The sequence below is a fragment of the Aulonocara sp. 'chitande type north' Nkhata Bay genome, linkage group LG18 (genome assembly GCF_057382095.1).
Source record: "Aulonocara sp. 'chitande type north' Nkhata Bay isolate Kocher_YH1m ecotype deep benthic linkage group LG18, A_spYH_male_GT1.1, whole genome shotgun sequence".
Taxonomy (NCBI): domain Eukaryota; kingdom Metazoa; phylum Chordata; class Actinopteri; order Cichliformes; family Cichlidae; genus Aulonocara; species Aulonocara sp. 'chitande type north' Nkhata Bay.
Genome location: NC_141361.1, coordinates 28,892,349 through 28,918,755, shown reverse-complemented (window position 1 = coordinate 28,918,755; position 26,407 = coordinate 28,892,349). Strand labels below are relative to the sequence as shown.

Here is a 26,407-nt window from a genome sequence, read left to right as displayed (position 1 = left end):
CCCCGCCTCCCCCTGCTATTTACGTGCTCAGATGCAGCCTGAACACACACACACACACACACACACACACACACACACACACACACTGTTTAAAGTTTAGTGTTAACCTGAGTCACTGATCATTTACAGTATTAGAGAGTCTGGCAGTCTTTGCATGATGTCCACGTTACTGTAAGTTTCCAGCTGACTCTCAGCTGTGCCAGCAGGAAGGAGGCTCAATAAACCTACATCCTGAGGTTTGTCATGCAGGATTAAATGAGGCAGACTTTGTTCAGACAGCTAGGATTGTATTTTACACTGACCCTAGATCAGTATAAGTATCATACAATGTAAACGAAGCACTGAAACTTGCACATATTTTTATAGATGCATTGAAGCTAATCGGGATATTTACTGTCAATCTGTGGCTGCGATTAATCACTTTACTGGAAACTTTATTAAGTAGTAACTCATTACTTCATCACAGAGGCTAATATTTCTGTCCTAAAATCGTTTAAATAGTAACAGCCAGTGGCGGAGCGGGGGTGGCTTACTGGGCTTACAACGACCGACAGTCTCGGTCGTTGTGTCCTTGGGCAAGACACTTCACCCGTTGGCGCCAGTGTCCGGCAGCCTCGCCTCTGTCAGTGCGCCCCAGGGCGGCTGTGGCTGCAATGTAGCTTGCCATCACTTGTGTGTGTGTGTGTGTGTGGATGATTGTGTATAGTGTAAAGCGCTTTGGGGTCCTTAGAACCAAGTAAAGCGCTATGCAAATACAGACCATTTACCTGTCCTGAATCAGTCTTATTAGGTAATGTTCAAATAATTTTATCATCCCAGTGTTTTCAGTGTGGGAGAAAGTACTCAGGGCCTTCAAATTACACACTATGAAAGGCAGCAACAAGTTTAATATTCAGAAACTTAAAGTATGTATCAGCAGCAGAATGGACCTAAAAATAAATGTTTGTTTTAGTTCTATGAAGCTTTGAGTATTTTGGATTAGTAGCACTGCTGTGTTTGTTGTATCATATTGCTGTAACTGTTTATATGCTTTATATATTCTGAGATAAGTTGATCTATAGTGTTACATCATATTCTATAAGGATGTTATGTGTTTGTAGGCTTTCTGCCCAGTTTGACCCATTTAGCAGAAGTCAGCCTGTTTAAGACTCTGATATCTAAAGCAGTTATGACATGGTCTGATTTTCTCACCCAATAAAGGAATATTTAATATATCAGTCTAGTCTTCATTCTATCAAAAACAGTTATCACAACTTGTACATTTTCTTTTTACACATATATGTAAGCATTGAGCCAAAATAGAAAACATTAAACATGTTAACAACACAAAAGCCATATTAAACACAGACTACTTTAGGCCCGGAAGTAGGATTCGTCACGTCATACCTTAAAGACCGGATTAAGATAAGATAAGATAGAACTATTAATCCCTCGGGTGGGTTCCTCTGGGAAATTCGATTGTCTCCCCAGAAACATTTCTATTGTGTTTTGTGTGCTTTTTCAGCTTTTTTCTTTTTGCAGAGTTTTTGTTTTTGTGGGTGTTTTTGTTTTTGCAGGTGTTTTTGTTTTTAGAGCATTTTTCTTTTTGCTGGTGTTTTCTGAAGTTGCAGTGCAGCGTTTTTCTTTTTGCTGTGTTTTTCTTTTTAGAGCATTTTTCTTTTTGCTGGTGTTTTCTGAAGTTGCAGTGCAGCATTTTTCTTGAAGTTGCAGTGCAGCATTTTTCTTTTTGCTGGGTTCTTCTATTTGCAGCATTTTTCTTTTTGCTGGTGTTTTCTGAAGTTGCAGTCCGTTTGGCCTCTCAGGGCCACCGTATTTATTCCCATCTTGTGGCAGAACATCTGAGGGAAGAACAATAAAACTGAGTTAAACAACCAAACACAACAGTAGACACAGTACACTGAAAAAAAAAAAAAAACGGACTGGCCATCTCTTGGATTTATGTAAGCATCTTGCATGTATTTAACACAATTGTCTCATGTTTTAAAGTTAAATGTAACTATATAGTGTAAAAACTACATGATATGCAGAAAGGGTGTATTAAATTGTTTATATAATGTTCAGGTGAAGTAAGTCAATAAGATAGCAACGTTAAATCTCGTGAAACCACGCGTGATTTCATCTCGCGGGCTTTGGATCGTGGTTTAAAAAAGGTATCCATCTCAGTCAAGTCGAGCAGCCAACTCTACGTTTTTTGGTATGACTTGATTTTTTGAATTCATATTTACCATATTTCAGCCAAATGTAGTTAAACGTCTAGAGTGTCGCCATGTAACATGCTAAAAAAGAGCCGTTAGCTTATTTGCTGTTTTATCTGTTGTCAAAGAATTGGCGCTTTTTCATCTGAATTTGTCATTGGCACAAGAGCCGTAATATCACATTAAACCTAATTACGAGGCACTCATAACATAATTTGGCTTTCTGTGTGAATAGATTTGCCAACTGACTCTTCAGTTACATTGTGTATTTACTGCACCGTGGTATTAGTGAGATTTTGGACATTGAAAAGCTTTAGCTAATATCATCAGCGACATTATGCTAGCTTACATCCCTACCCCTCCTGCCCTCACCTGCTGTCCTTTTGTTTTTGTTTTTTTTTGTTTTTTTTGGTTTTTTTGCTGCACATTGAGAGACGACCTCTATTCTGCATTTCACCAGGAGTCAGCTGATGGATTGTGGGTTCAAGGTGTTATGGTTAGAAAGTATATTCTACTTTTGCTTAAGGTTTCTGTAACTTAATTATAATAAGGTTTTTTTTTTATAATTATTAGGTGCATGCATAATCAAACAGACTGAGAAATCCAAAATCTGCCATAGGTTTAACTTATACCTGTATGTATTGTCAGAAAGGTGAATACTGGACTCACATTAATGCACACTTGAACTAAAATGAGGTTGTAACTTGTGGGTTGTTGGGTTGCAAATCAAAAACAAACATCTTTGGATTTTTTTTAATCCCATAAGATCTGGAAACACAGTTTTTATTCAACAAAACATTACTGATTAACCAAGCACAGTGCCTGCTGTTATTTCAAAATAATTTTATAATAATAATAATAATAATAATACATTTTATTTGAGGGTGCCTTTCAGAAACCCAAGGTCACCTTACAAAAAAACACAATTAATAAAAGGAACAATAGTCATAAAATACATAAAATAAGTTAAAATTACAAAACAGAGCGTGACAACAGATAAAATCAGCATTAAAGCGAATAAGCCAGTTTAAACAGATGTGTTTTGAGCTGTGTCTTAAATACGGAGAGGGAGTCAATATTTCTTAGTGCAGGAGGAAGAGAGTTCCAGAGCCGAGGAGCAGAGCGACTGAAAGCTCTGTTCCCCATAGTGATAAGGTGTGAGGACGGAACAGTAAGATGAATAGCAGATGATGATCTGAGAGTGCGGGAAACAGTGGTGATATGGAGCAGGTCACACAAATATGAAGGAGCAGATTTATGGAAACACTTGTATGCAAGAAGTAAGATTTTAAAATTTATGTCATTTCAGATAAAATGCAGGATTCCAGCGCATCCCAACCTTGCCTTTACTGTCAAGGTTTCTGACGGAGCTAAGTTTCTCTCTGACAGTCTGCTGAAAGTGTTCGCAAAGTGATCGGGGAAACGGGGCACAAAGCTAAAGGATGTAGCTGCCATGATGACAGTAAGAACTTTAAAATTCTTTAACTACAAAGTGTATATGTATTGCATTAGGTCAGTAAAAGATTTTTATGCTGCATCCATTGAAACAGTCAACTATTACCTGTGAGTACTGATTCCACTAAAAGGATGCCATAATTTCCGTCATGCATTTACTGGCCCACTGAGAAAAACGTATCTTTTTTTAAAAATATATGTTCTGGAAACTATATATCCATAAAGTTGATGTCAAACAGGAACTTTTGATATTGCTTTGTAGATGCTGGTGTTGCATGTTGACTGGTTTAAAAAGTCAAGAGTTTTTGTCTGGGATCATTTTCTTCTGTGCTACTGAAAAGTTCACAAATCTCTGTTTTCTTTGTTATAATACTTAAGGATGACATTAATGCTCGAAGGGAGTCCCTCATCAAAGTGCTCCGCATCTGTGTGAAAGACAATTGCAACATCTTGGTGCAGGAGTTCATGGTGAGTGTTTTATGAGTAGATTGTGGCTTTGCAACATTTAAAAATGCATTCAGTTATCCACTTGATCCTCATTGGACTGGTTAGGACCAGTAGTCCTCTTTAATAATTTGAAGTTCACATGAGGCCTGGTAGTGAACTCGGCCGCCAGCCCTTGAGGCCTCACCCCCACCCCTGTATTAGGGGTCACATCAGTGTGAAAAAACTTTAAATTTGTCATTCTAGTGAACAAAGGAAAATCCCACCAATATTTACATTAGCTTTTGTTTGAAAAAAAAAATGACCAACTGATCAACAGCTAACCAAATTGTGGGGCTGAAAGTCTAAATTCTAACATCTTCTGAGTGACATAACCTGGATTTCTGATGGGCCGGTGTCTTTCTAACAAAAACTAATGTAAAGTATTTGAAATTATTATGTTTTTCACCCTCTCTTAGAAACTCTGTTAGACCATGAATGGCAGCATGGCAGGCCACTCTTTGGCTATAACTATTTACTATGTTGCTTGCATTGGTTTAAATTACTCTAACATTAGAACTGGTAGATTCAAAAGAGATGAGTTTAAAAAGGAATCTTAAAGAAATGTTTTGTGTTTAACCAGGACTTGACTGAGGCCACTGCACAGATTGAGAAAACCACAATGAACATCTGTCTCCAGAGGATGCGCCAGGCAATGACTTTACTGATGTTGGCATCATCATCGAGGGTATAGTAGTTCTTCAAGATCTGGATAACGTGACCTTTGCAGTAGCCATGCTGTTTGGACCTTTTTTATTCCTTCAATATGAGTTACCCATCACAACTCTGCTACACTTTTGAGGTGATTCAAAGGGTGGTAATGGAGTTGGATGCAACTCAGCTCTCAAGAAAAGCTCACAAGTAAGACAAAACTGCTCCTGCTAGGAAAGCTCACTGTTATGCATGTGAGGTGATCAGCTCTAGGTGAGAGGACATTTAAATCTCACACTTGTTCTGCTGCATTTTTGAAGCTCAATTCCAGGAACAGATTGCAGGGTTCATTTTTATATACTCTGCAACTGCCATGAGGACAGGGCCATTTTTTTGTTGTTGTTGTTTGTTTTTCCTTTTGCTCTATACAATTTTTCTGTTTGTCTGTTTGGCAGCATTTTTCAGTTTCTGTTTGTATTTTTTCTTTCTTTTACTAGTGAAGAGATATAGCGTGAACAGTTATACAGTCTAAATATCCCATATGGGTCGTGTGAAATGGTATTTTCAGTTTCATTCAGTTGAAGTAAAGAACGTTGAATATTTCTAAGTGTGCTGTTTTGAACCAAGATGTCACAGTATGATCAGTGCTGTAATTTTTGACAGTCACTGTATCAATGTTATTTTTGCGTCTCTTGAATAAAGGTTTTGACCTGCAAGTGCTAATTTCTTTAGTTATTGGGGTAACATGGGTAATGTTAATAGGAAGGTGTTTGCCAATTCAGTAACCTAATTTAATGTTAATGGAAACTAACATTACCTCAAATTGTTTAGTTATAATTGTTGTTTAACTGAATCTTGACATCAGAGGCCTTAAATAGAATGTTTTGTATTGTTCTTTCCCAAGATGATTACCTGTAACATTTTTCAAAAGAAACAGTTTAATTTCTTTGCTGTGATTGATTCCAGAGAACACGGAAGAACTGACATTATTTAACTGTTGATTTATATAGATTCAGTAATGTCAGTTTAATTCTTTATCTACTGTCAATGCAATGAAATTAGACATTTTGTTTTGAAAGGTTACTGGTGGATGCCAGCAACCATCTTGGAAGAGAACAATACAATCTGTTATAAGGCCTCCATTTGAAAATTGTGTATTTGATACTAGAATATAATAGCAAAATGTAATTTGAAGATAACATGTAGTATTTAAGTGACCAAGTAGTTTTCAATTCAATTCAATTTTATTTATATAGCACCAAATCACAACAAAAGTCGCTTCAAGGCGCTTCATAGATACAGAGAAAAACCCAACAATCATATGACCCCCTATGAGCAAGCACTTTGGCAACAGTGGGAAGGAAAAACTCCCTTTTAACAGGAAGAAACCTCCGGCAGAACCAGGCTCAGGGAGGGGCGGCCATCTGCTGCGACCGGTTGAGGTGAGAGAAGGAAGACAGGATAAAGACATGCTGTGGAAGAGAGACAGAGGTTAATAACAGATATGATTCAATGCAGAGAGGTCTATTAATACATAGTGAGTGAGAAAGGTGACTGGAAAGGAAAAACTCAATGCATCATGGGAATCCCCCGGCAGCCTACATCTATTGCAGCATAACTAAGGGAGGATTCAGGGTCACCTGGTCCAGCCCTAACTATATGCTTTAGCAAAAAGGAAAGTTTTAAGCCTAATCTTGAAAGTAGAGATAGTGTCTGTCTCCCGAATCCAAACTGGAAGCTGGTTCCACAGAAGAGGGGCCTGAAAACTGAAGGCTCTCCCTCCCATTCTACTTTTAAATACTCTAGGAACAACAAGTAGGCCTGCAGAGCGAGAGCGAAGCGCTCTAATAGGGTGATATGGTACTACAAGGTCATTAAGATAAGATGGGGCCTGATTATTTAAGACCTTGTATGTGAGGAGCAGGATTTTGAATTCAATTCTGGATTTAACAGGAAGCCAATGAAGGGAAGCCAAAACAGGAGAAATATGCTCTCTCATTCTAGTCCCTGTCAGGACTCTTACTGCAGCATTTTGGATTAGCTGAAGGCTTTTCAGCGAGTTTTTTGGACATCCTGATAATAATGAATTACAGTAGTCCAGCCTGGAAGTAATAAATGCATGAACTAGTTTTTCAGCGTCACTCTGAGACAGGATATTTCTAATTTTAGAGATGTTGCGCAAATGGAAGAAAGCAGTCTTACATATTTGTTTAATATGTGCGTTGAAGGACATGTCCTGGTCAAAAATGACTCCAAGGTTCCTCACAGCGTTACTGGAGGCCAAGGTAATGCCATCCAGAGTAAGAATCTGCTTAGATACCATATTTCTAAGATTTTCAGGGCCGAGTACAATAACCTCAGTTTTATCTGAATTAAGAAGCAGAAAGTTAGTCTTTATGTCTTTAAGACATTTCTGCAGTTTAACTAATTGGTGTGTGTCATCTGGCTTCATGGACAGATAGAGCTGGGTGTCATCAGCATAGCAGTGAAAATGTATGCTATGTCTTCTAATGATACTGCCTAAGGGAAGCATGTATAATGTAAACAGAATTGGTCCTAGCACTGAACCCTGTGGAACTCCATAATTAACCTCAGTGTGTGAAGAGGACTCTCCATTTACATGCACAAATTGGAGTCTATTAGATAGATATGATACAAACCACTGCAGTGCAGTACCTGTAATACCTACAGCATGTTCTAATCGCTCTAATAGGATATTATGGTCAACAGTATCGAATGCTGCGCTAAGGTCTAGCAGGACAAGCACAGAGATGAGTCCACTGTCAGAGGCCATAAGAAGATCATTTGTAACCTTCACTAAAGCTGTTTCTGTGCTGTGATGAGCTCTGAAACCTGACTGAAACTCTTCAAATAAACCATTCCTCTGCAGATGATCTGTTAGCTCTTTGACAACTACTCTTTCAAGGATTTTTGATATGAAAGGAAGGTTGGAGATTGGCCTATAATTAGCTAAGACTGCTGGGTCTAGAGATGCTTTTTGAGTAAAGGTTTAACTACAGCCAGCTTGAAGGCCTGTGGTACATAGCCGATTATTAGAGATAGGTTGATCATATTTAAGATCGAAGAATTAATTAATGGCAGGACTTCTTTGAGCAGTTTTGTAGGAATGGGGTCTAAAAGACACGTTGATGGTTTGGAGGAAGTAATTATTGAAGTTAACTCAGAAAGATCAATTTGAGAAAAAGAGTCTAACTTAACATCAATGGTACTAAGAGTAGCTGTAGATAATATTACATCTGTGGGATGATTATTGGTAATTTTTTCTCTAATGATAAAAATTTTATTTGTGAAGAAGTTCATGAAGTCATTACTAGTTAACGTTAAAGGGATGGTTGGCTCAAAAGAGCTCTGACTTTTTGTCAGCCTGGCTACAGTGCTGAAGAGAAACCTGGGGTTGTTCTTATTTTCTTCAATCAGTGATGAATAGTAAGATGTTCTGGCTTTGCGGAGGGCTTTCTTATTGTTGAAAGATTTTATTATGTTTATGTATAGAAGTACATTTCATTTGAGGTTCTCTAGATGTGTTTGCTCTTTTTACTAGAGAAGTTACACTGTGCAAGCTCAGCAGAAAGTCTCTACCTGTGTACGTTATCTCTTCCACTCATGTATCTGTGATGAAGTCTCTACTGTTGTATGTTATCTCTTCCACTCATGTATCTGTGATGAAGTCTCTACTGTTGTATGTTATCGCTTCCACTCATGTATCTGTGATGAAGTCTCTACTGTTGTATGTTATCTCTTCCACTCATGTATCTGTGATGAAGTCTCTACTGTTGTATGTTATCGCTTCCACTCATGTATCTGTGATGAAGTCTCTACTGTTGTATGTTATCTCTTCCTGCATGTGTCTGTGACGCAAACATGTTTGAGTACCGTATTTTCACGACCATAAGACGCACTGTGCTAAAAGGCGCAGTCTCAGTTATGTGTGCCATTACTGTATTTAACACACACATAAGGCGCACTGGATCATAGGGCGCATACAAGTACCGTATGCGTATTTAAAAATAAAGCGGGAGCAAACCTGAGTTCGGTGCCTTACTCACATTTTTATTATCAGTAATCGTCATCATCAACAACACACAAGCATACAAGTGTGTGTATTTAAAAATAAAGCAGGAGCAAAACAAAGTTTGGTACTCACATTTTTATCATCAATCAAACCCATCGAAGTCCTCATCCTCTGTGTCTGAATTGAACAGCTGCGCTAAATCTCCATCACACATGCCAGGTTCACTTTCTTCACTGTCAGAGTCACTTTCCGTGCCGTGCGGCTCCTCGGAAATGATGCCGGCTTTTGCGAAAGCTCGAACAACAGTGCCAGCAGACATGTTAGCCCAAGCATCTACAATCCATTGGCAAATTGTGGCGTAACTCGCCCGGCGCTGCCTTCCACTCTTGGTGAAACTGTGGTCTCCATCGGTCATCCATCGCTGGATGTGTTTGTCGCCGATGTGTTTGCTGCAGTAGGAGCGGAAGATGGCCAGCTTTTCCTTATAATCCGCTGGAAGTTGCTGCGCTACCGTAGTCCTGGTCCGGATGGAAAAATGGCACAGTTTCATAAAAAGTGAAAGTGAAACTGCTTTTAGCCGAATGGTGACTGTCGAAACGCTTCTCCCGCTCGTTCTTTGCTCGATGATCGCCTTATGTCCGCGGAAACTCAGCTGCGTATTCTTGACCTGTCGGAGCTTGTTTTCCAGCTTCCTCCACTTGCAAACCATCGATTCATTAATCTTAAATTCTCTCGCCGCTGCTCGATTTCCATGTTCCTCCGCGTAGCTGATGGCCTTCAGTTTAAACTGTGCTTCGTAAGCGTGTCTCTTTGCCATTTTCAGGGTTGTTAAAACAACGATGTCCTGCATAACGCACGTACCTGTTCTTTTATACAGGTATGTGCAATAAAGTCAACGCACACACTTCACCCTTTAGCGTTCTCATGGTGTTCTCTACTACGTCCTCCTTAAAACACAAAGGGCGCACTGCGCTATAGGGCGCGCCGTACTTTTTGAAGAAAATCTAAGACTTTTAAGTGCGCCTTATGGTTGTGAAAATAGGGTATATAAAGATGGCGCCGGTGAGGTTGGCTGCCGTCACGACTGCTCCGACCACTTTTTCTTTGTCTTTGCTTTTTAAGTTAGTTTTCAGCGTTTCTAAATCGGCAAAATCATCACCATTGGGTACATTAGGTATGACCGTGACACTCTTGTTTCTATTGGTATACAATGTACTCACAATTCGAAGTTTTTAACTCCGGATCCGAGCTGGCCGAGGGAGAACAAAGGGAAGCAGCGGCCTAGAGGGAAGCGAGCTGGCGTCAGGAACAGGCTGAGAGCTCGTGCACACCGCACACCTCTGCCTAGCATCCTGCTCGCCAACGTCCAGTCACTGGAGAACAAGCTTGACGACCTCAGGGCCAGGATAAAGTTCCAGAGAGACATTCGGGACTGCAATCTCCTCTGCTTCACTGAGACATGGCTGAACCCAGCGGTGCCGGACCACGCCATCCAGCCGGCCGAGTTCTTCTCGGTTCACCGCATGGACAGGACACGGGACTCGGGGAAGTCAAGGGGAGGCGGCGTGTGTTTAATGGTGAACAACAACTGGTGCAACAGTGCGAACGTTGTTCCTCTCACACGCTCCTGCACACCAAATCTGGAACTACTGTCCATCATGTGTCGTCCTCGGGAATTTACATCGGTCATTATAAGTGCCGTTTATATTCCACCACAAGCGGACACGGTCACCGCCTTATGCGAGCTGCATGAGGCACTCACACAGCACCAGACACAACACCGGGACGCTGCGCTTATTGTGACGGGGGACTTTAATAGCACCAACCTCAAACGCGCAGCGCCGAACTTTTATCAACACATCACCTGCCCCACCAGAGGTGAAAGGACACTGGACCACTGCTACACTACGGTCAAGGACGGCTACAAGGCACAATCCTGCCCTCCGTTTGGCAAATCTGATCACGCCGCCATCTTCCTCATGCCAAAATACAAACAAAGGCTGAAACAGGAAGTTCCGGTTCAGAGGAAGGTCGCGCGCTGGACGGATCAATCAGTGGCCGCGTTACAGGACGCACTCGATGACGCAGACTGGGGCATGTTCAGAAACAGCTCCGATGATGACGTCAACGTGTTTACGGAAGCGGTTGTGGGATTCATCGGGAAACTAGCGCATGATACCGTGGAGACAAAGACTATCACAACGTTTCCCAACCAGAAGCCGTGGGTGGATAAAACCATCCGCGACGCTCTGAGATCCCGCACCGCTGCCTACGACGGGGGACATGGACCCGTACAAAGCCGCGTCATATAACGTGCGAAGGGCGGTGAAAGAGGCGAAGCAGCGCTACGGGAGGAAACTAGAGTCACAACTCCAACAGAGTGACTCTAGGAGCCTGTGGCGGGGACTAAGGACAATAACGGACTATAAAGCACCAACGCGGCCGTGACTCTGGCAGACGAGCTGAACACTTTCTGTGCTCGCTTCGAGGCTGCAGCTAAGGACTCCAACAATGCTAATGTTAGCGGCGCTAACGGCTGCAGACAGGAAGATACTGCCAGCACCGGAAACGTGCTCGTCATCTCCGAGCATGAAGTAAGGAGAGCCTTCAAGAGAGTGAACACCAGGAAAGCAGCAGGACCAGACGGCATCCCAGGTCGTATCCTAAGAGACTGCGCATACCAGCTAGCTCCTGTGTTCACTGAGATATTCAACATCTCTTTATCTCAGTCGATGATCCCCACATGCTTCAAAGAGTCCATCATTGTTCCTGTCCCGAAGAAACCCCACCCTGCTTCTCTCAATGACTATCGCCCTGTAGCCCTCACCTCAGTAGTGATGAAGTGCTTTGAATGCCTGGTCAGAGACTTCATCATTTCTTCACTACCAGACACACTGGACCCACTACAGTTCACTTACCGTCCAAATCGTTCCACAGACGATGCCATCTCTCATCTCCTCCACACATCACTTACTCACTTGGACACTAGAAGGGGGAATTATGTTAAAATGCTCTTCATAGACTACAGCTCTGCATTTAACACCATAATTCCCTCCACACTCACCACCAAGCTGGAGCATCTGGGACTCAGCTCATCTATGTGTCAGTGGATCTCCAACTTCCTAACTGGCAGACCACAGGCAGTAAGGATGGGCGGACATGTCTCAGCCTCCACCACTCTCAGCACTGGAGCCCCCCAGGGGTGTGTTCTGAGCCCCCTGCTGTACTCTCTGTACACATATGACTGCGTGGCCACTACCAGCTCCACCACCATCATCAAGTTTGCTGACGACACCGTCGTGGTGGGCCTGATCTCTGATAACAACGAGACGGCCTACCTGAAGGAGATTAGGAATCTGGAGAACTGGTGCCAGAGGAACAACCTCCTTCTAAATGTCAGTAAGACAAAGGAGCTGATAGTGGACTTCAGCACTAAGCAGGAGAGGAACTACCAGACCCCTGTCATCAACGAGTGCCCAGTGGAGAGAGTGGACAGCTTCAAATACCTCGGAGTTCACATCACGCAGGACCTGTCATGGTCCTGTCACATCAACACCGTGGTGAAAAAGGCCCGTCAGCGTCTCTACCACCTCAGACGCTTGAGAGACTTCCAACTGCCCTCCAAGGTGCTCAGGAAGTTTTACTTGTGCACCATAGAGAGCATCCTGACGGGAAACATCTTAACCTGGTTCGGGAACAGCACCATGCAGGACAGACGAGCTCTACAGAGGGTTGTGCGGTCAGCTGAGCGCACCATCCGCTCCAAGCTCCCTGACCTGCACTCAATCTACAGCAGGCGGTGCTGGACCAAGGCCAGGAAGATCATGAAGGACCTCAGTAGGGCTGCCATGATTAGTCGACTAGTCACGATTACGTCGACTATCAAAATCGTCGACGACTGATTTAATAGTCGACGCGTCGTTTGAAGCTTTGTAAGATCCCAAAAGACGCAGCAATAAGTAGCAGGATTTAAGAGTGTAATACCGGACTGAAACAGAAGATGGCAGCACTGCATGTACAAGGATGCCAGCTGCCGTTAAACCCCGAAGAAGAAGAAGAAGCTGTGTCCCAGAGATCATAGCGCAGCCCAGCTCAGTTTCCAAAGATGGCGGCAGCTAGTTAGTTTTAATGTTACTCTTATTATTCTTTCTGGGTCACAAAATAAACGTTTAACATATTTTTAGGTGAGAATGTAGCTGTGTAAACCTCAAATATCTGCTCAGTTTATCAAGACGCCACATATTTTCAAAAGTGATCCGACGTTTTCGGAGACGTCTGTTACCCACTAGCTCGATAGTTAGCCGGGGGCTAGGCTAACTAGAGCCGTGAGAACACCGGACTCCCGGCAGATCGTTTTCAAACCCACCGTCGTCTTTCGCTACTCAGGTTAAACATATATAAGTCACTTAGATAACTTAAAACTGTTATTGATTGTCTTTTTTTTAGTATTTTATTTGTTCCTGAGTAAATCGGTTTGGCTGAGATTAAAGTTATAGTTTTTACACAGCTGAATAAACGTCAAGCAGACAGCTGATTATTAAGTGTGAGATGCTTGAGAATATACTCCGGTCTCCTGTTATATTTTAGATAGCAAGGAGTTTATTAAACTTCACCGAAACAATCTGCAGATTTCATTAAAATTTAATAAACTATCATCTTGTCTTTATTTTTAGTTAGCGCATACTTTAAACACTTAAAGCTGTAAGCTAATGATAGTTATATAAGAGCAGATGCTGCTGGTGCAATAAGCTGTAGTTTTACATCCAATGGATGATGATGATCTGATTAGTCGACTAATCGCAAAAATAATCGGTGACTAGTCGACTATCAAAATAATCGTTTGTGGCAGCCCTAGACCTCAGCCATCCCAACAACAGACTGTTCTCTCTGTTGAGGTCAGGAAAGCGATTCCGCTCCCTGAAGACCAACACAGAGAGACTGAGGAGGAGCTTCTTCCCGCAGGCAATACGGTCTCTCAATCACAATCACACCACCACACAGTACTGACCCACACATACAGGGAGTGCAGAATTATTAGGCAAATGAGTATTTTGTCCACATCATCCTCTTCATGCATGTTGTCTTACTCCAAGCTGTATAGGCTCGAAAGCCTACTACCAATTAAGCATATTAGGTGATGTGCATCTCTGTAATGAGAAGGGGTGTGGTCTAATGACATCAACACCCTATATCAGGTGTGCATAATTATTAGGCAACGTCCTTTCCTTTGGCAAAATGGGTCAAAAGAAGGACTTGACAGGCTCAGAAAAGTCAAAAATAGTGAGATATCTTGCAGAGGGATGCAGCAGTCTCAAAATTGCAAAGCTTCTGAAGCGTGATCATTGAACAATTAAGCGTTTCATTCAAAATAGTCAACAGGGTTGCAAGAAGCGTGTGGAAAAACCAAGGCGCAAAATAACTGCCCATGAACTGAGAAAAGTCAAGCGTGCAGCTGCCAAGATGCCACTTGCCACCAGTTTGGCCATATTTCAGAGCTGCAACATCACTGGAGTGCCCAAAAGCACAAGGTGTGCAATACTCAGAGACATGGCCAAGGTAAGAAAGGCTGAAAGACGACCACCACTGAACAAGACACACAAGCTGAAACGTCAAGACTGGGCCAAGAAATATCTCAAGACTGGTTTTTCTAAGGTTTTATGGACTGATGAAATGAGAGTGAGTCTTGATGGGCCAGATGGATGGGCCCGTGGCTGGATTGGTAAAGGGCAGAGAGCTCCAGTCCGACTCAGACGCCAGCAAGGTGGAGGTGGAGTACTGGTTTGGGCTGGTATCATCAAAGATGAGCTTGTGGGGCCTTTTCGGGTTGAGGATGGAGTCAAGCTCAACTCCCAGTCCTACTGCCAGTTTCTGGAAGACACCTTCTTCAAGCAGTGGTACAGGAAGAAGTCTGCATCCTTCAAGAAAAACATGATTTTCATGCAGGACAATGTTCCATCACACGTTTCCAAGTACTGCACAGCGTGCCTGGCAAAAAAGAGTATAAAAGAAGAAAAACTAATGACATGGCCACCTTGTTCACCTCATCTGAACCCCATTGAGAACCTGTGGTCCATCATCAAATGTGAGATTTACAAGGAGGGAAAACAGTACACCTCTCTGAACAGTGTCTGGGAGGCTGTGGTTGCTGCTGCACGCAATGTTGATGGTGAACAGATCAAAAAACTGACAGAATCCATGGATGGCAGGCTTTTGAGTGTCCTTGCAAATAAAGGTGACTATATTGGTCGCTGATTTGTTTTTGTTTTGTTTTTGAATGTCAGAAATGTATATTTGTGAATGTGGAGATGTTATATTGGTGTCACTGGTGAAAATAAATAATTGAAATGGGTATATATTTGTTTTTTGTTAAGTTGCCTAATAATTATGCACAGTAATAGTCACCTGCACACACAGATATCCCCCTAAAATAGCTAAAACTAAAAACAAACTAAAAACTACTTCCAAAAACATTCAGCTTTGATATTAATGAGTTTTTTGGGTTCATTGAGAACATGGTTGTTGTTCAATAATAAAATTATTCCTCAAAAATACAACTTGCCTAATAATTCTGCACTCCCTGTATAGTTCTTACACACACACACTGGACATTCTGGACTTTGTTTTCACTTCATCACTTAATCACTGCTGCTGTTATTGTGTATATATTTATTTATACTTCTTGTGTATTTTGTTCATACATTCTTATATAGTTCTATATTGTGTATTGTGTATTTTGTTGTACAGTTATTTTATTTTCAATTTAATTTATATATTTTATCTTATTCTTTCCCAGTGTGTTGTACAGTTATTTCATTTTTAACCTTAATTTATATTTTATTCCTTCCTAGTTAAATTTACCCTTTTTAATTTTTCATATTTATTTCCTATCTTATTCATAGCCTTTTCCTTTTTTGTTTTCTTTAGGTCACGAGCAGTTGTCCAAGCATTTCACTACATATCGTACTGTGTATGACTGTGTATGTGACAAATAAAAAATTTGAATTTGAATTTGAGTATAAATAAAGGGTGGCAACTGCTGCGGAGTGTGAGTCTCCGTTTGAACTCTCACCTGTGTGCACGTTAAACCTGCAAACCTGTCTGAGTATCATTTATTCTGACCTGAGTTGCATTACAGGAAAACTCCTAACACTTATAAAGCAGCAAACTATTTCTCCAGGCTAAATGATGATCCTCTAGATTTGTGACACACCATTTCCTCTCCAGATTACGAGTCATCTGCTTTAGGGTACGTGTTTGAGAATTATACCACGGAGTCAGGTACTTCTGATTTGAGGCCTTAGTTTTCACAGGAGCTACAGTATCCAGAGTCGTACGTAGTGATGAAGTGAAATTATTAACAAGATAATTGACCTCTGTTGGGGTAGCGTTCAGATAGCTGCTTTGCTCTGTGTTGGTACAGGGCATTGGAGATGATAACAGTGAGTGGATTATATTCTTAAACTTAGTTACAGCACTTTCAGAAAGAGATCTACTTTGATAAAGTCTACTCTTCACCGCTGTATAATCAATTATTGTAAATGTAAATGTTATCAGGAAATGATCAGACAGGAGAGGGTTTTCAGGAAACACTGTTAAATGTTCAGTTTCTATGCCATATGTTAAAACAAGATCTAGAGTGTGATTAAAGTGGTGGGTGGGTTCTTTTACATTTTGAGAGAAACCAATTGAGTCTAATAACAGATTAAATGCCATGTTGAGGCTGTCATTTTTAGCATCTACATGGATGTTAAAATCACCCACAATAATTATTTTATCTGAGCTCAGAACTAAATTAGATATAAAGTCTGAGAAATCAGACAGAAACTCTGTGTAAGGCCCAGGTGGACGATAGATGATAACAAGTAAGACTGGTTTCTGAGTTTCACAGCTGGGGTGGACAATGTTAAGCATCAGGCTTTCAAATGAATTAAAAGTCTGTCTTGGTCTTTCATTAATTAATAGGCTGGTGTGAAAAATTGCTGCCACACCGCCCCCTCGGCCTGTGCTTCGAGATTTCTGGTAGTTAGAATGACTCGGGGGTGTTGATTCATTTAAACTAACATAATCATCCTGCTGCAACCAGGTTTCTGTAAGGCAGAGTAAATCAATTTGTTGATCAATTATTAAGTCATGTACTAACAGAGACTTGGAGGAGAGAGACCTAATATTTAATAATCCACATTTCACTGTTTTACTCTTTGGTTCAGATGTGGATACTGTATCCACATCTGAGTATTGGGTAAAAGTTATTGAATGGTGTTGGGATAAAGTGAGAAAATTGTGAAGGATTAAAATATTCCAAGAGCTCAAATTACTTCATCAAAACATGTTTAACCTCCTAAGAGCCAAACTTTTCCACGGCTTGCATTTTTAATTTCTCTTTGATATTTGGGCATATTGGGACCTGACGAATGTAAAAACAAACAATTACCAGATTTTTATTTTTTTTTATCTGATTTTTGTTTCTAAGAAAAATGAGAGCCACATATCAGGATATTCATTTAAAATTTCAATAGAACAGTAGCAGTATAATGTCCTCGTAAATGGATATCAGGCCCTTGTAGAGCAAAATTGAGTATTTTGGTCTAAATAACCCAAAATGTGATGTCCACATATGTGGACACCAGGTCCTAGGAGGTTAAGTCACATTTTATCAACACAAATTGCACAGGTTTATTGAACATGAATAAATTGTGTTAATTTAACTCAATTGTTTAAGTTGCTGCCAAAGCAAAACATCTGTGTGCAACAAATGTCCACTATTGAATTAAGTAAATCCAACAACATATTTTTTTCAGTGTATTTCTATACAGTGTTACGTGTCTTACCGTGCTGACATGAAGACACTTGGACAGGCTCGGATAAAAGGGGGGTACAACTCAGCTGTAAACTCGCCAGCTGAGGGAAAGTTTCTTTAATGGCGCCATCGGTTTGCAGGAGGTTCAGGAAGTCTTTGCATGTTTTTTCTCCTTTATTCATGATCTTATCCACGAGCTCAATGACGTGTGTCTCCGCATTTGCACTGTTGATGCTTTTAAGATTGTTGCACTCCCGCTGAGTGATCAGCTTATTCTCATAAACTTTGTTGAGAATTAGCCTGTGGTCTCCGGACAGAATCTCATGAATGGCTGTTTTATTGCTCCTTATTGCATTGTGGGCCGACATGCTGAATCTGCGCAAAGGAAAGAGTCAGAGGTGATCCTAAACACTACTGTCTATGAGAAGGAAGTGGTTTATTACAGCTTACTATCGTAATAATAGCTGCACATTATATTACATAAAACGTAATTCTCTTACGGTCAGTTGGAACTTCTGCTGTCCTTGAAAACGAAACCTCGTTCCTTCTTTCAATTAACATCCAACACGAAACTATCCCGCCTTCTGGAGAAGGGTCTGGCTGCAGCCACTGTGGAGCTCCTAGTGATGGGTCGTTCGCGAACGAAATGGCTCTTAGAGCCGATTCTTTGACGTGAACGACGCGAGCCGGCTCCTTATCGCGAGCCGTCACGTGGGTTTTTTTCCCCCCCCTTCTCTCACCCTCTCTCTCGCACTTTTTTTCCGCTTTACTGTGCACGTGAGCCTTGTGCTTTACACTGGGCAGAGGGGGGAGGGGCGGTAGTTACACTCAAGTAACACAGGAATAGAGCCAGAGGGAGAGAGAGCCAGGGACAACAACGTCACATTAGAAAGATATAGTAATCATCCACAACTATTTTCAGTAGTGGAAGATAAAGGATTCAGAAAGTTTATTCATGCAGGTCCATATGACAGAGAATATGCATGTTCTTTTAGTTTTCATATTATAATTTATTAGGGCTGTCAAATGATTAAAATTTTTAATCAGATTAATCATGATTAATTAATTTTTAGGCTGTGATTAATCGCAACTCGAAATATGACCAAAATGTGTGCAAACATACGGACAGATAGCGGATTTTTACACACTTGTTAGTGTTATTTAATGCTAAGACCATGCTGAGTGGCCTGCGTTCACTCAGCGTGGTCTGACGTAGGCTGGGTGTTGTGCTGGAAGCGAATTAATCACAGCCTAAAAATTGATTAATCGCAACTCGAAATATATGTGTATATGTGTATATATGTGTAAAAATCGGGACAGATAGTGGTTTTTAACACACTTGTTTGTTTTATTTATTATGAATTGTGAGTACAAGCAGTACAAGAAGAACAGGGCTTCAAATAATTGTGAGGGATTTTTACTGAATGTTTTCCACCCGTTTAAATCTAGCACATTGTTTTATCCATATACATCTTCAAGTTCACAGAACATAGGCCTAATTCAACAGGCAAAATAGAAAAAATCTCCAATCATCCTTTTGGGTAAGGTAGATTAGTGCAAAAAAATATGAACAACAGTGAAAAGTATTGTTTAAATCACATTCAACCATAGAACAAGCTCTAAACACACGGTCCTCTGGTCTACTCATCCTTCAGCCAGTTGCTGAGACAAACCAACTTGTCCACGTTCTCTGAGTGCAGAGCAGACCTCTTCTTGTTCACAATGTGCCCTGCTACAGAGAACAGCCTCTCACAGGGCACTGTGGAGGCAGGAGTGGCCAGGTATCTGCGAGCAAGGCGGGCCAGCTGGCTGTGGGCTCCTGCATAAGCTGCCCACCACTGTAAGGGACAGTCCTCTAAGGCAGTGCAGGGCTCTGCTCTGTAGCACTGTATGGCTCTGTCCTGCTGTACCTCCTCCTCTGACTCAGAGTCAGAGTCCATCTGCAGCAGGCTCAGCCTCTTCTTGGCTGGACCTTCTTCTGCAGTGTGTGATCTTCTAGGAGAGTCTTCATGCAGCATGCCTGCCAGTGTGGTCCACACTGCTTCTCTGTCAGTCTTGGGCACACTGCGTAGGTCTTTAAAACGTGGGTCCAGTGCAGTTGCGATCTGGAGCCATGCATAGTTGGTATGTTCCTGGCGGGAAGCAAGGTCTTCCTTAAACTTCTCTTTAAACCTCACCACATATGCAGGGTCCTCATCAGTTACTTCCATGACACGGCGCAGGTGGCAGAAGGCTGGTAGAACTACAGAGCAGGAGACGTAGGCCTCTCCTCCCAGCAGTTCAGTCACATATCTGCAGTGGCAGTGGAATACACACACACACACACACACACACACACACACACACACACACACACACACACACACACACAGATAAGACAGCAAATTAAAAAAAGCTTTTTAATACTAGGTAATATTAATAAAATATTTGATTTCATTTATTTTTTAAATAAGACATTTTCATAATAACAAAACTGATTTAAGATGTATGTTTGATACATTTAATCTAAACCTACAATTATGGTCACAATGACAGGCTCACCTGCAGGGCTCTAGAAGTGTCTCCAGTCTCTGGAGTTTGTCCCACTCTGGAGGCGTCAGGAGGACAAGTTTATGCTTTTGTTTATCCAGAGTCGCGGTTACTGCAGTTTGGTTGCGGATCAAGCGCTTCACCATCTCCAGCGTGGAGTTCCAGCGCGTAGGCACGTCCTGGGCCAACGGCTCCTGCTTGCGCCCCAGTGACACCTGCTCTGCGTTCAGCTCTGCTGTGTTTGCTGGGCTGTGCTTAAAATGGCCAACAATTTTGCGGCATTTGGCCAGCGCAGTGACAAAGCCACTGTCTGCGAGACTCACTGTGATGCATCTCTGTAGAATGTGCGCGGTACACGGCATGTGATTGAATGGCATGATGCGAGCCGCGGCGATCATATTGCGCGCACTGTCCGTGCCTACTGTTGTCACCTTCTCCTCAATTCTCCACAGTCTGGAACTGCTCTGCACAAACCTCCGCAAAGTGCCGCTCTTCCGTTTTCATTATAGTCAGCGCAAAGGATGTCAGACCCCAGGCTTCAGTGATTAAATGCGCAGTAAATCCCAGGTAATTGTCATTACTCAATGATGTCCAGTGGTCTCCTGTCAGAGCCACGCATTCTGTGTGAACTAAAGCCTCTTCTTTTTTCTATTTCTCCGTTTCATACAGTTCGTGGATTCGAATTGTTATTGTGCTTCTCGCTGGGGGCTTGTAGGACGCGTCCTGAGATACAACCTTTAAAACATCCGCAAAGCCCTTGTCCTCCACAATGCTTAGCGGTCTACAGTCCTTTGCTATCCATTTGGCTATATTGTCGGTCAGTTTGTCCAAAGAAGACTTACCGAGTGGCCTGCGTTCACTAAGAGTGGTCTGATGCAGGCCGGGTGAAGCTGCTGCCCCGACAAATGCGTGTTTGGCATTCAGGTGGTATTTTAAGGTCGAATTTGAACGGTGAAATTGAAACTCTTTACTACAGTGAGTGCAAATTACAACGCGTTTGTTTATTGTCCCATCTATGTTCTTCTTGTATTTAAATTCCCCATCCAGAAGGCCATCCTGTTCCTGCTTCTCCATTTTCAGTGGCGCGGTAAACAAATCAAGTGGAATTATGGGAGCGACTTATCTGCGTGTTGCGCTAAATAGTTAAATATTCTAACGTAATTTATTCCAAAATTTAATTATCGCAATTAACGCGTTAATTTCGACAGCTATAGTTAGAACATTCATTGGCTCTACCCTCTGTGTTCAATAAAACTGCAGCTGATGGAAAGTCCATGAAAATGACATGCCCTCACTGTGGCCTTACTCTTCATAGCTCTGGCAAGCTATTTGCACACTGGAGAGAGGAAGCCAAAGCTGTGCTTGAAGGACAACACGTGCCCATTTTCAGACTGAAAAAGCGCAAGTTCCAGGAAGTCAGTCAGGTCAGTATTCACTTTAAACAGTAGTGTAATTACATGGTTAGTGAAATTTGAATAACTGTTAAAAAACTGTTCTGCAACAGAGAAATAACTATGTTTTCATCCCCATTTGCCTGACACAGGAGCCAGCAGTTGTTGAAGATCTGCGTCCTGCTGTGCAGTGGGTTGTCCAAAATAAGGCACTTTTCCGTGGACATGTAACAATGCCCAAATATCTGTCCTTAAATCAAGGGGACCAGCAGAGGGTCTTAATAGACATGTCAGAGGAAGAAGACACTGGAGCAAGGGACTTGTTCCTCTTTGTTTTTCAGTTTGCAGAGGACATGGAGCTCTTTTTGAAAGCATGTGCTGATGAGCAGGGACTAAGGGTCAGTGCTATGTTTGACATGTAATGGACAAATGAAGGCACTGGCTGTGTTTGTTTGTTTGTTTAATATGTTGTTGTTGTTGTTTTTTTGTTTTGTTTTTTGCGTAGTACAAAATTCCAATTAAACTTATTTCAAAATGTTGTTCACTTTATTCTGTGTCCATACTTATAATAAAGGATTACAGTGTAACAGCATTAAATGTAAATGTAACAGCATTTTTTTAAACTTGTAATTTCAAAATAAAAAGCTTATTGTTGATAATAACAGTAAAGAATTGCAATCAATAATATTTTTATACATTTTAAACATTAACACTCTGGGCTCTATCCTGGCCATCTGTGGACACTTCACTTATTCTTTTTTTTTGACTACTGCACTGCAGTGGACCAAAAGAATGACACGGGTTTGATCTTAAGGATCTAATAGTTGTGTGTGTTGTGCATGACATTGCCACACAAATATGTATTTGCAAGATAGAGTAGAATAAATTATGACGCATGAAATATTACATAGGCTGCAGTGAATTTCTGTTGATGCAGCCTATTGAGCTTTGAGTTTCCCAGTCAAACTTAGCTTTGAAGCACATGCTAAAAACACTTTTACTCTTGTACATTTCAAAACAAGACACCATAGCCAAAATATTAACAAAATATATATTATTAACAAATTCAAAGCTGCAGCACATACAGCAACACCGTTAGTAAATGTGTCCTGGAGTTTATGCAGGTGCAGAAAGTGCTGCTGCTGTAAGTAAGCCTAACAGCTTCCAGATCACTTATTTTTCTGGAAAGATGGTAGGAAGGGCATCACTGCTCATTTCTACAGTCTCCCAGATCTTGGAATACAATCCCTTTGTACCATGAAACCACTTCGCAGTACTAGGAGTCCACTAAAACCTATAAAGAGAGTGATCCCGGAAGAAATGGGGCACACACTAGTGACCTCAACAATTGCAAGACAGCCTTTTCCCCGATGCTCAGATGGGGATAAAAAGGAAGTTTCATGAAAACATTAGGACTTTATCACCGTTTTATCTGAAAAGTTAATGGTAATATATAACCTAACTGGCTATAAAGAGTAAAAAATTTAGATACAATTTTGATTTTGATGAAAAGGACTGGTGCTATTTTAAAGAGTCACATCGGTAAAAGTAGATAAATGTTTTAAGAAATATACATTTTATAGCATTTTGTGAACATACACAAAAAGTAGCCATTTTTGGCAACAAACAAGCTGAGAGAGAGTTTCATATTTTTTGCTCTCCTTGAACAAAAATAATAGTGCATAATAATCAATGTTGATGTTAATCAATTAGATGTCCCAGACACTACTATTAATAATACAGCAGCCCCTCGTTTATCGCTGGTGTTACGTTCAAAAAATAACCCGCGGTAGGTGAAATCCGTGAAGTAGCCAACTTTATTTTTTACAATTATTATAGATGTTAAGACTGTAAAACCCCTCACTACATGCTTTATACACTTTTCTCAGACAGGAACGAACATTTTCACACTTTTCTCTTTTGTTTAAACACTCTTAGAGTTCAAACCTTCGTAGAAACATAAGTCCAGTATTATGGAATGAAACATAAAGGTGCATTTGAGGGTGCAAAACGTTTCGTCGGCATTGTAGTGTTTGTTTGTGAGAAAACTTACAAACATACAGTACAGCACTTCAGAGTTACACTGCTAGCGATCGAAGATTTATGTAAATTCGACAAGCTAAGCGCATTCTGTACTGTACAGCAGGAGTCCCCAACCTTTTTGCACCACAGACCACTTTAATGTCAGACAATATTTTCAGGGAACGACCTTTAAGGTGTCGCGGATAAATACAACAAAAGAATAAAAAAAAAGAAACTGTGGTATTTTGTAAATATAATAATAAACGTGACTTGAGCTGTGCGCCAGCAACAATGACAGTGACATCCTCCTCTCTGCTTCTTAACGCTCTCTGGTCGCTATGGTAACGCGTAAATAGTTCTTTCAAAATAAGACACACAACTACAACCATACATTTCACCGTAAGAGAATTTCGTTTTATGTAATATAATGTGCAGCTATTATTACGATAGTAAGCTGTAATAAACCACTTCGTTCTCATAGACAGTAGTGTTTAGGATCACCTCTGACTCTTTCCTTTGCGCAGATTCAGCATGTTGGCCCAAAATGCAATAAGGAGCAATAAAACAGCCATTCATGAGATTCTGTCCGGAGACCACAGGCTAATTCTCAACAAAGTTTATGAGAATAAGCTGATCACTCACCGGGAATACAACAATCTTAAAAGCATCAGCAACGCAAATGCGGAGACACACGTCAATGAGCTCGTGGATAAGATCATGAATAAAGGAGAAGATAAATGCAAAGACTTCCTGAACCTCCTGCAAACCGATGGCGCCATTAAAGAAACTTTCCCTCTGCTGGCGAGGTTACAGCTGAGTTGTACCCCCCTTTTATCCGAGCCTGTCCAAGTGTCTTCATGTCAGCACGGTAACACACACACGTAACACAGTATAGAAACACTCTGTGTTTGGTTGTTTACCTCAGTTTTATTGTTCTTCCCTCACATGTTCTGCCACAAGATGGGAATATGTCACAGGTAAGATGCTGATGCAGAACCAGCCTCCTACACTTGTGACATCGCTTGAGGCAGATATGTAGATGAGATTCTGTGGTTACACATCCTGTAGTAACACATGTAAAATCTTGGTGTCCACTCTTTAGGATGTTTATCAAATCATTAGCCGGCCCATCGGCCTCTGCGTGATCATAAACAATAAGAACTTCAAGGATGGTTCACAGAGAAGAGGGACAGATAAAGACGCCCGTAAGTTTCAGGGGCAGATTTTTTATTCTTTCTTGTTAGTATCTGGTGCTTAAATATTTTTCTCTAATTACATTTTTTGCAGAAAGCTTGGCAGAGGTGTTCAAGTGTCTGGGCTTCAGAGTGCTGATGTGTGAAGACCTGAACAAGGATCAGATGGATCAGGCACTGACGTTTGTTGCTTCCCTGGCAGACATGTCTCAGCTGCAGAAGTTCAACTTTAAAGAGTGGGATGGCAGCAGCTTTGTTGATCCTCAGCAGGTTCTTGAGCACGGTGATGCTTTCATCTGCTCTATTCTGAGTCACGGAAAAAGGGGTGTAGCTTTGGGAACTGACAGGAACCCCCTCCCCATTAAAGAAATTACCCGGAAGTTCAGGGGGTGTGACCAGTCCGTCCTCACCGGTAAGCCCAAAGTGTTCTTGATCCAGGCCTGCCAAGGAAGTAACATACAGCGTGGAGTGCAGATGAACGATATGGAGATTGATGATGATACTTCACCGTCTACCATCCCTGAGGAAGCTGATGTTCTGGTTGCCATAGCCACTGTTGAAGATCATGCTTCATTTAGACATATAGTCGATGGAAGCTGGTTCGTTCAGTCTCTTTGTGAGCAGCTGAAGGAGCGCTGTCCCAGGTAATTGTTTTAAAATCACCAAACACATGTGCACACTGACCCTGACAGTGATATCAACATGTTTTTGTATCTCTATAAATGCTCTTAGGGGCGAAGACATCGTCTCCATCCTCCACTACGTGAACGATGATGTAGCACATAGAGAGACCTCCTCGTTGGCCAAGCAGATGCCTGAAGTGAGATTCACCCTGAGAAAGAAACTTGTGCTGCCACCTCAGTGCACCTGAAGTCATCATGGAAATACAGCACATCTTACTGTGCAACTAGGGATGCATGATTACTTATCAGAGTTACTTATTATGTTTCTTAAAATGTTCCCTTTATATTTTCCATCATTTTAAATCTTTTATTTTTCTAAATCTGAATCTCGCATTGAGGTGTTGCATTTTATACTGTAGCAGTTTTATATCAAAGAATAAATCTCAGACTGGGAACACACCTGGTGTTATTTGTGTTGGGAGGTTTTTACATGTGCTGCAGTAGAGCTTCACGGGTGCTTTTCCTAAACTGAGCCTTTACATTCTTAAACCTAGTAACATTACTTAATCAAAAAAGTTACTTTTATTTCAAACAACAAATCTCACAACACTCTCCTGATAGTAACAATAAAAATGTTACATTTCACTTGTTATGTCTTTTAATTCTCTCAGAATACATCAGTTTGCTTCAGAACAGTTTGACTTGATTTCTCCCTCCACAAATCCTGAAAGTTACCATGGTTACCATATGTGGTTGAAAGAAACATGTTCCAGCAAAACCTTTTTTCAGAAATGTTGTTTATTTTCTTCTGTCCCTCATTTTGTTTTGTTTTTTTCATGTGGATCTCTGAACTGTTAGATGAAGGGAAATACTTGATTTAAAAAAGGAAGGTGAAGTTCAGAGAAGGACATCCCAGTGTTTGAGTAGTCTGTGCTGGAGCAAAGAGACCACAGCTGAAGCCTATTATGGTTAATAGGTATTGCGTAAGTGCTGTAGGAAACATCTGCACTGGCCTTCTATCGTCTGATCACACAT

The 26,407-nt window shown here is 41.2% G+C and overlaps 2 protein-coding genes and 2 long non-coding RNA genes across 4 annotated transcripts; 2 read left to right on the top strand and 2 right to left on the bottom strand.

Moving 5' to 3' along the window:
- Positions 1–1,801: 1,801 nt before the first annotated feature.
- LOC147308891 (uncharacterized) lies at positions 1,802–18,158 on the bottom strand. Its single transcript, XR_015126058.1, has 3 exons — positions 18,115–18,158; positions 17,646–17,989; positions 1,802–1,838 (listed from the first exon to the last, which is right to left on the bottom strand). It is a non-coding gene; the product is annotated as an uncharacterized LOC147308891 (long non-coding RNA).
- LOC147308892 (uncharacterized) lies at positions 3,117–5,500 on the top strand. The gene is made up of 3 exons (XR_015126068.1): positions 3,117–3,657; positions 4,029–4,118; positions 4,717–5,500. It is a non-coding gene; the product is annotated as an uncharacterized LOC147308892 (long non-coding RNA).
- An 853-nt stretch (positions 18,159–19,011) lies between the features above and the next one.
- Positions 19,012–20,610, bottom strand: LOC147308890 (E3 SUMO-protein ligase ZBED1-like). The gene is made up of 2 exons (XM_086272363.1): positions 20,156–20,610; positions 19,012–19,906 (listed from the first exon to the last, which is right to left on the bottom strand). Exons 1-2 carry the CDS (start codon positions 20,539–20,541, stop codon positions 19,255–19,257), a joined length of 1,038 nt encoding a protein of 345 aa, XP_086128489.1. The 5' UTR covers positions 20,542–20,610; the 3' UTR covers positions 19,012–19,254.
- Positions 20,611–24,023: 3,413 nt separating this feature from the next.
- LOC147308889 (caspase-8-like) lies at positions 24,024–25,760 on the top strand. Its single transcript, XM_086272132.1, has 5 exons — positions 24,024–24,424; positions 24,502–24,533; positions 24,659–24,761; positions 24,844–25,393; positions 25,482–25,760. Exons 1-5 carry the CDS (start codon positions 24,088–24,090, stop codon positions 25,618–25,620), a joined length of 1,161 nt encoding a protein of 386 aa, XP_086128258.1. The 5' UTR covers positions 24,024–24,087; the 3' UTR covers positions 25,621–25,760.
- Positions 25,761–26,407: the final 647 nt, after the last annotated feature.

What these genes read in the sequence shown, in the direction of transcription:
- LOC147308890 (XM_086272363.1), bottom strand. Translation starts at nt 20,541, where the DNA reads ATGATCGCCGCGGCTCGCATCATGCCATTCAATCACATGCCGTGTACC. An exon ending in ACACTTCTAGAGCCCTGCAG is followed by an intron (nt 19,907 to 20,155) that starts GTGAGCCTGTCA and finishes CTGCCACTGCAG; the next exon opens with ATATGTGACTGAACTGCTGG.
- LOC147308889 (XM_086272132.1), top strand. Translation starts at nt 24,088, where the DNA reads ATGTTGGCCCAAAATGCAATAAGGAGCAATAAAACAGCCATTCATGAG. An exon ending in AGTGTCTTCATGTCAGCACG is followed by an intron (nt 24,425 to 24,501) that starts GTAACACACACA and finishes TTCTTCCCTCAC; the next exon opens with ATGTTCTGCCACAAGATGGG. An exon ending in CTGAAGGAGCGCTGTCCCAG is followed by an intron (nt 25,394 to 25,481) that starts GTAATTGTTTTA and finishes AAATGCTCTTAG; the next exon opens with GGGCGAAGACATCGTCTCCA.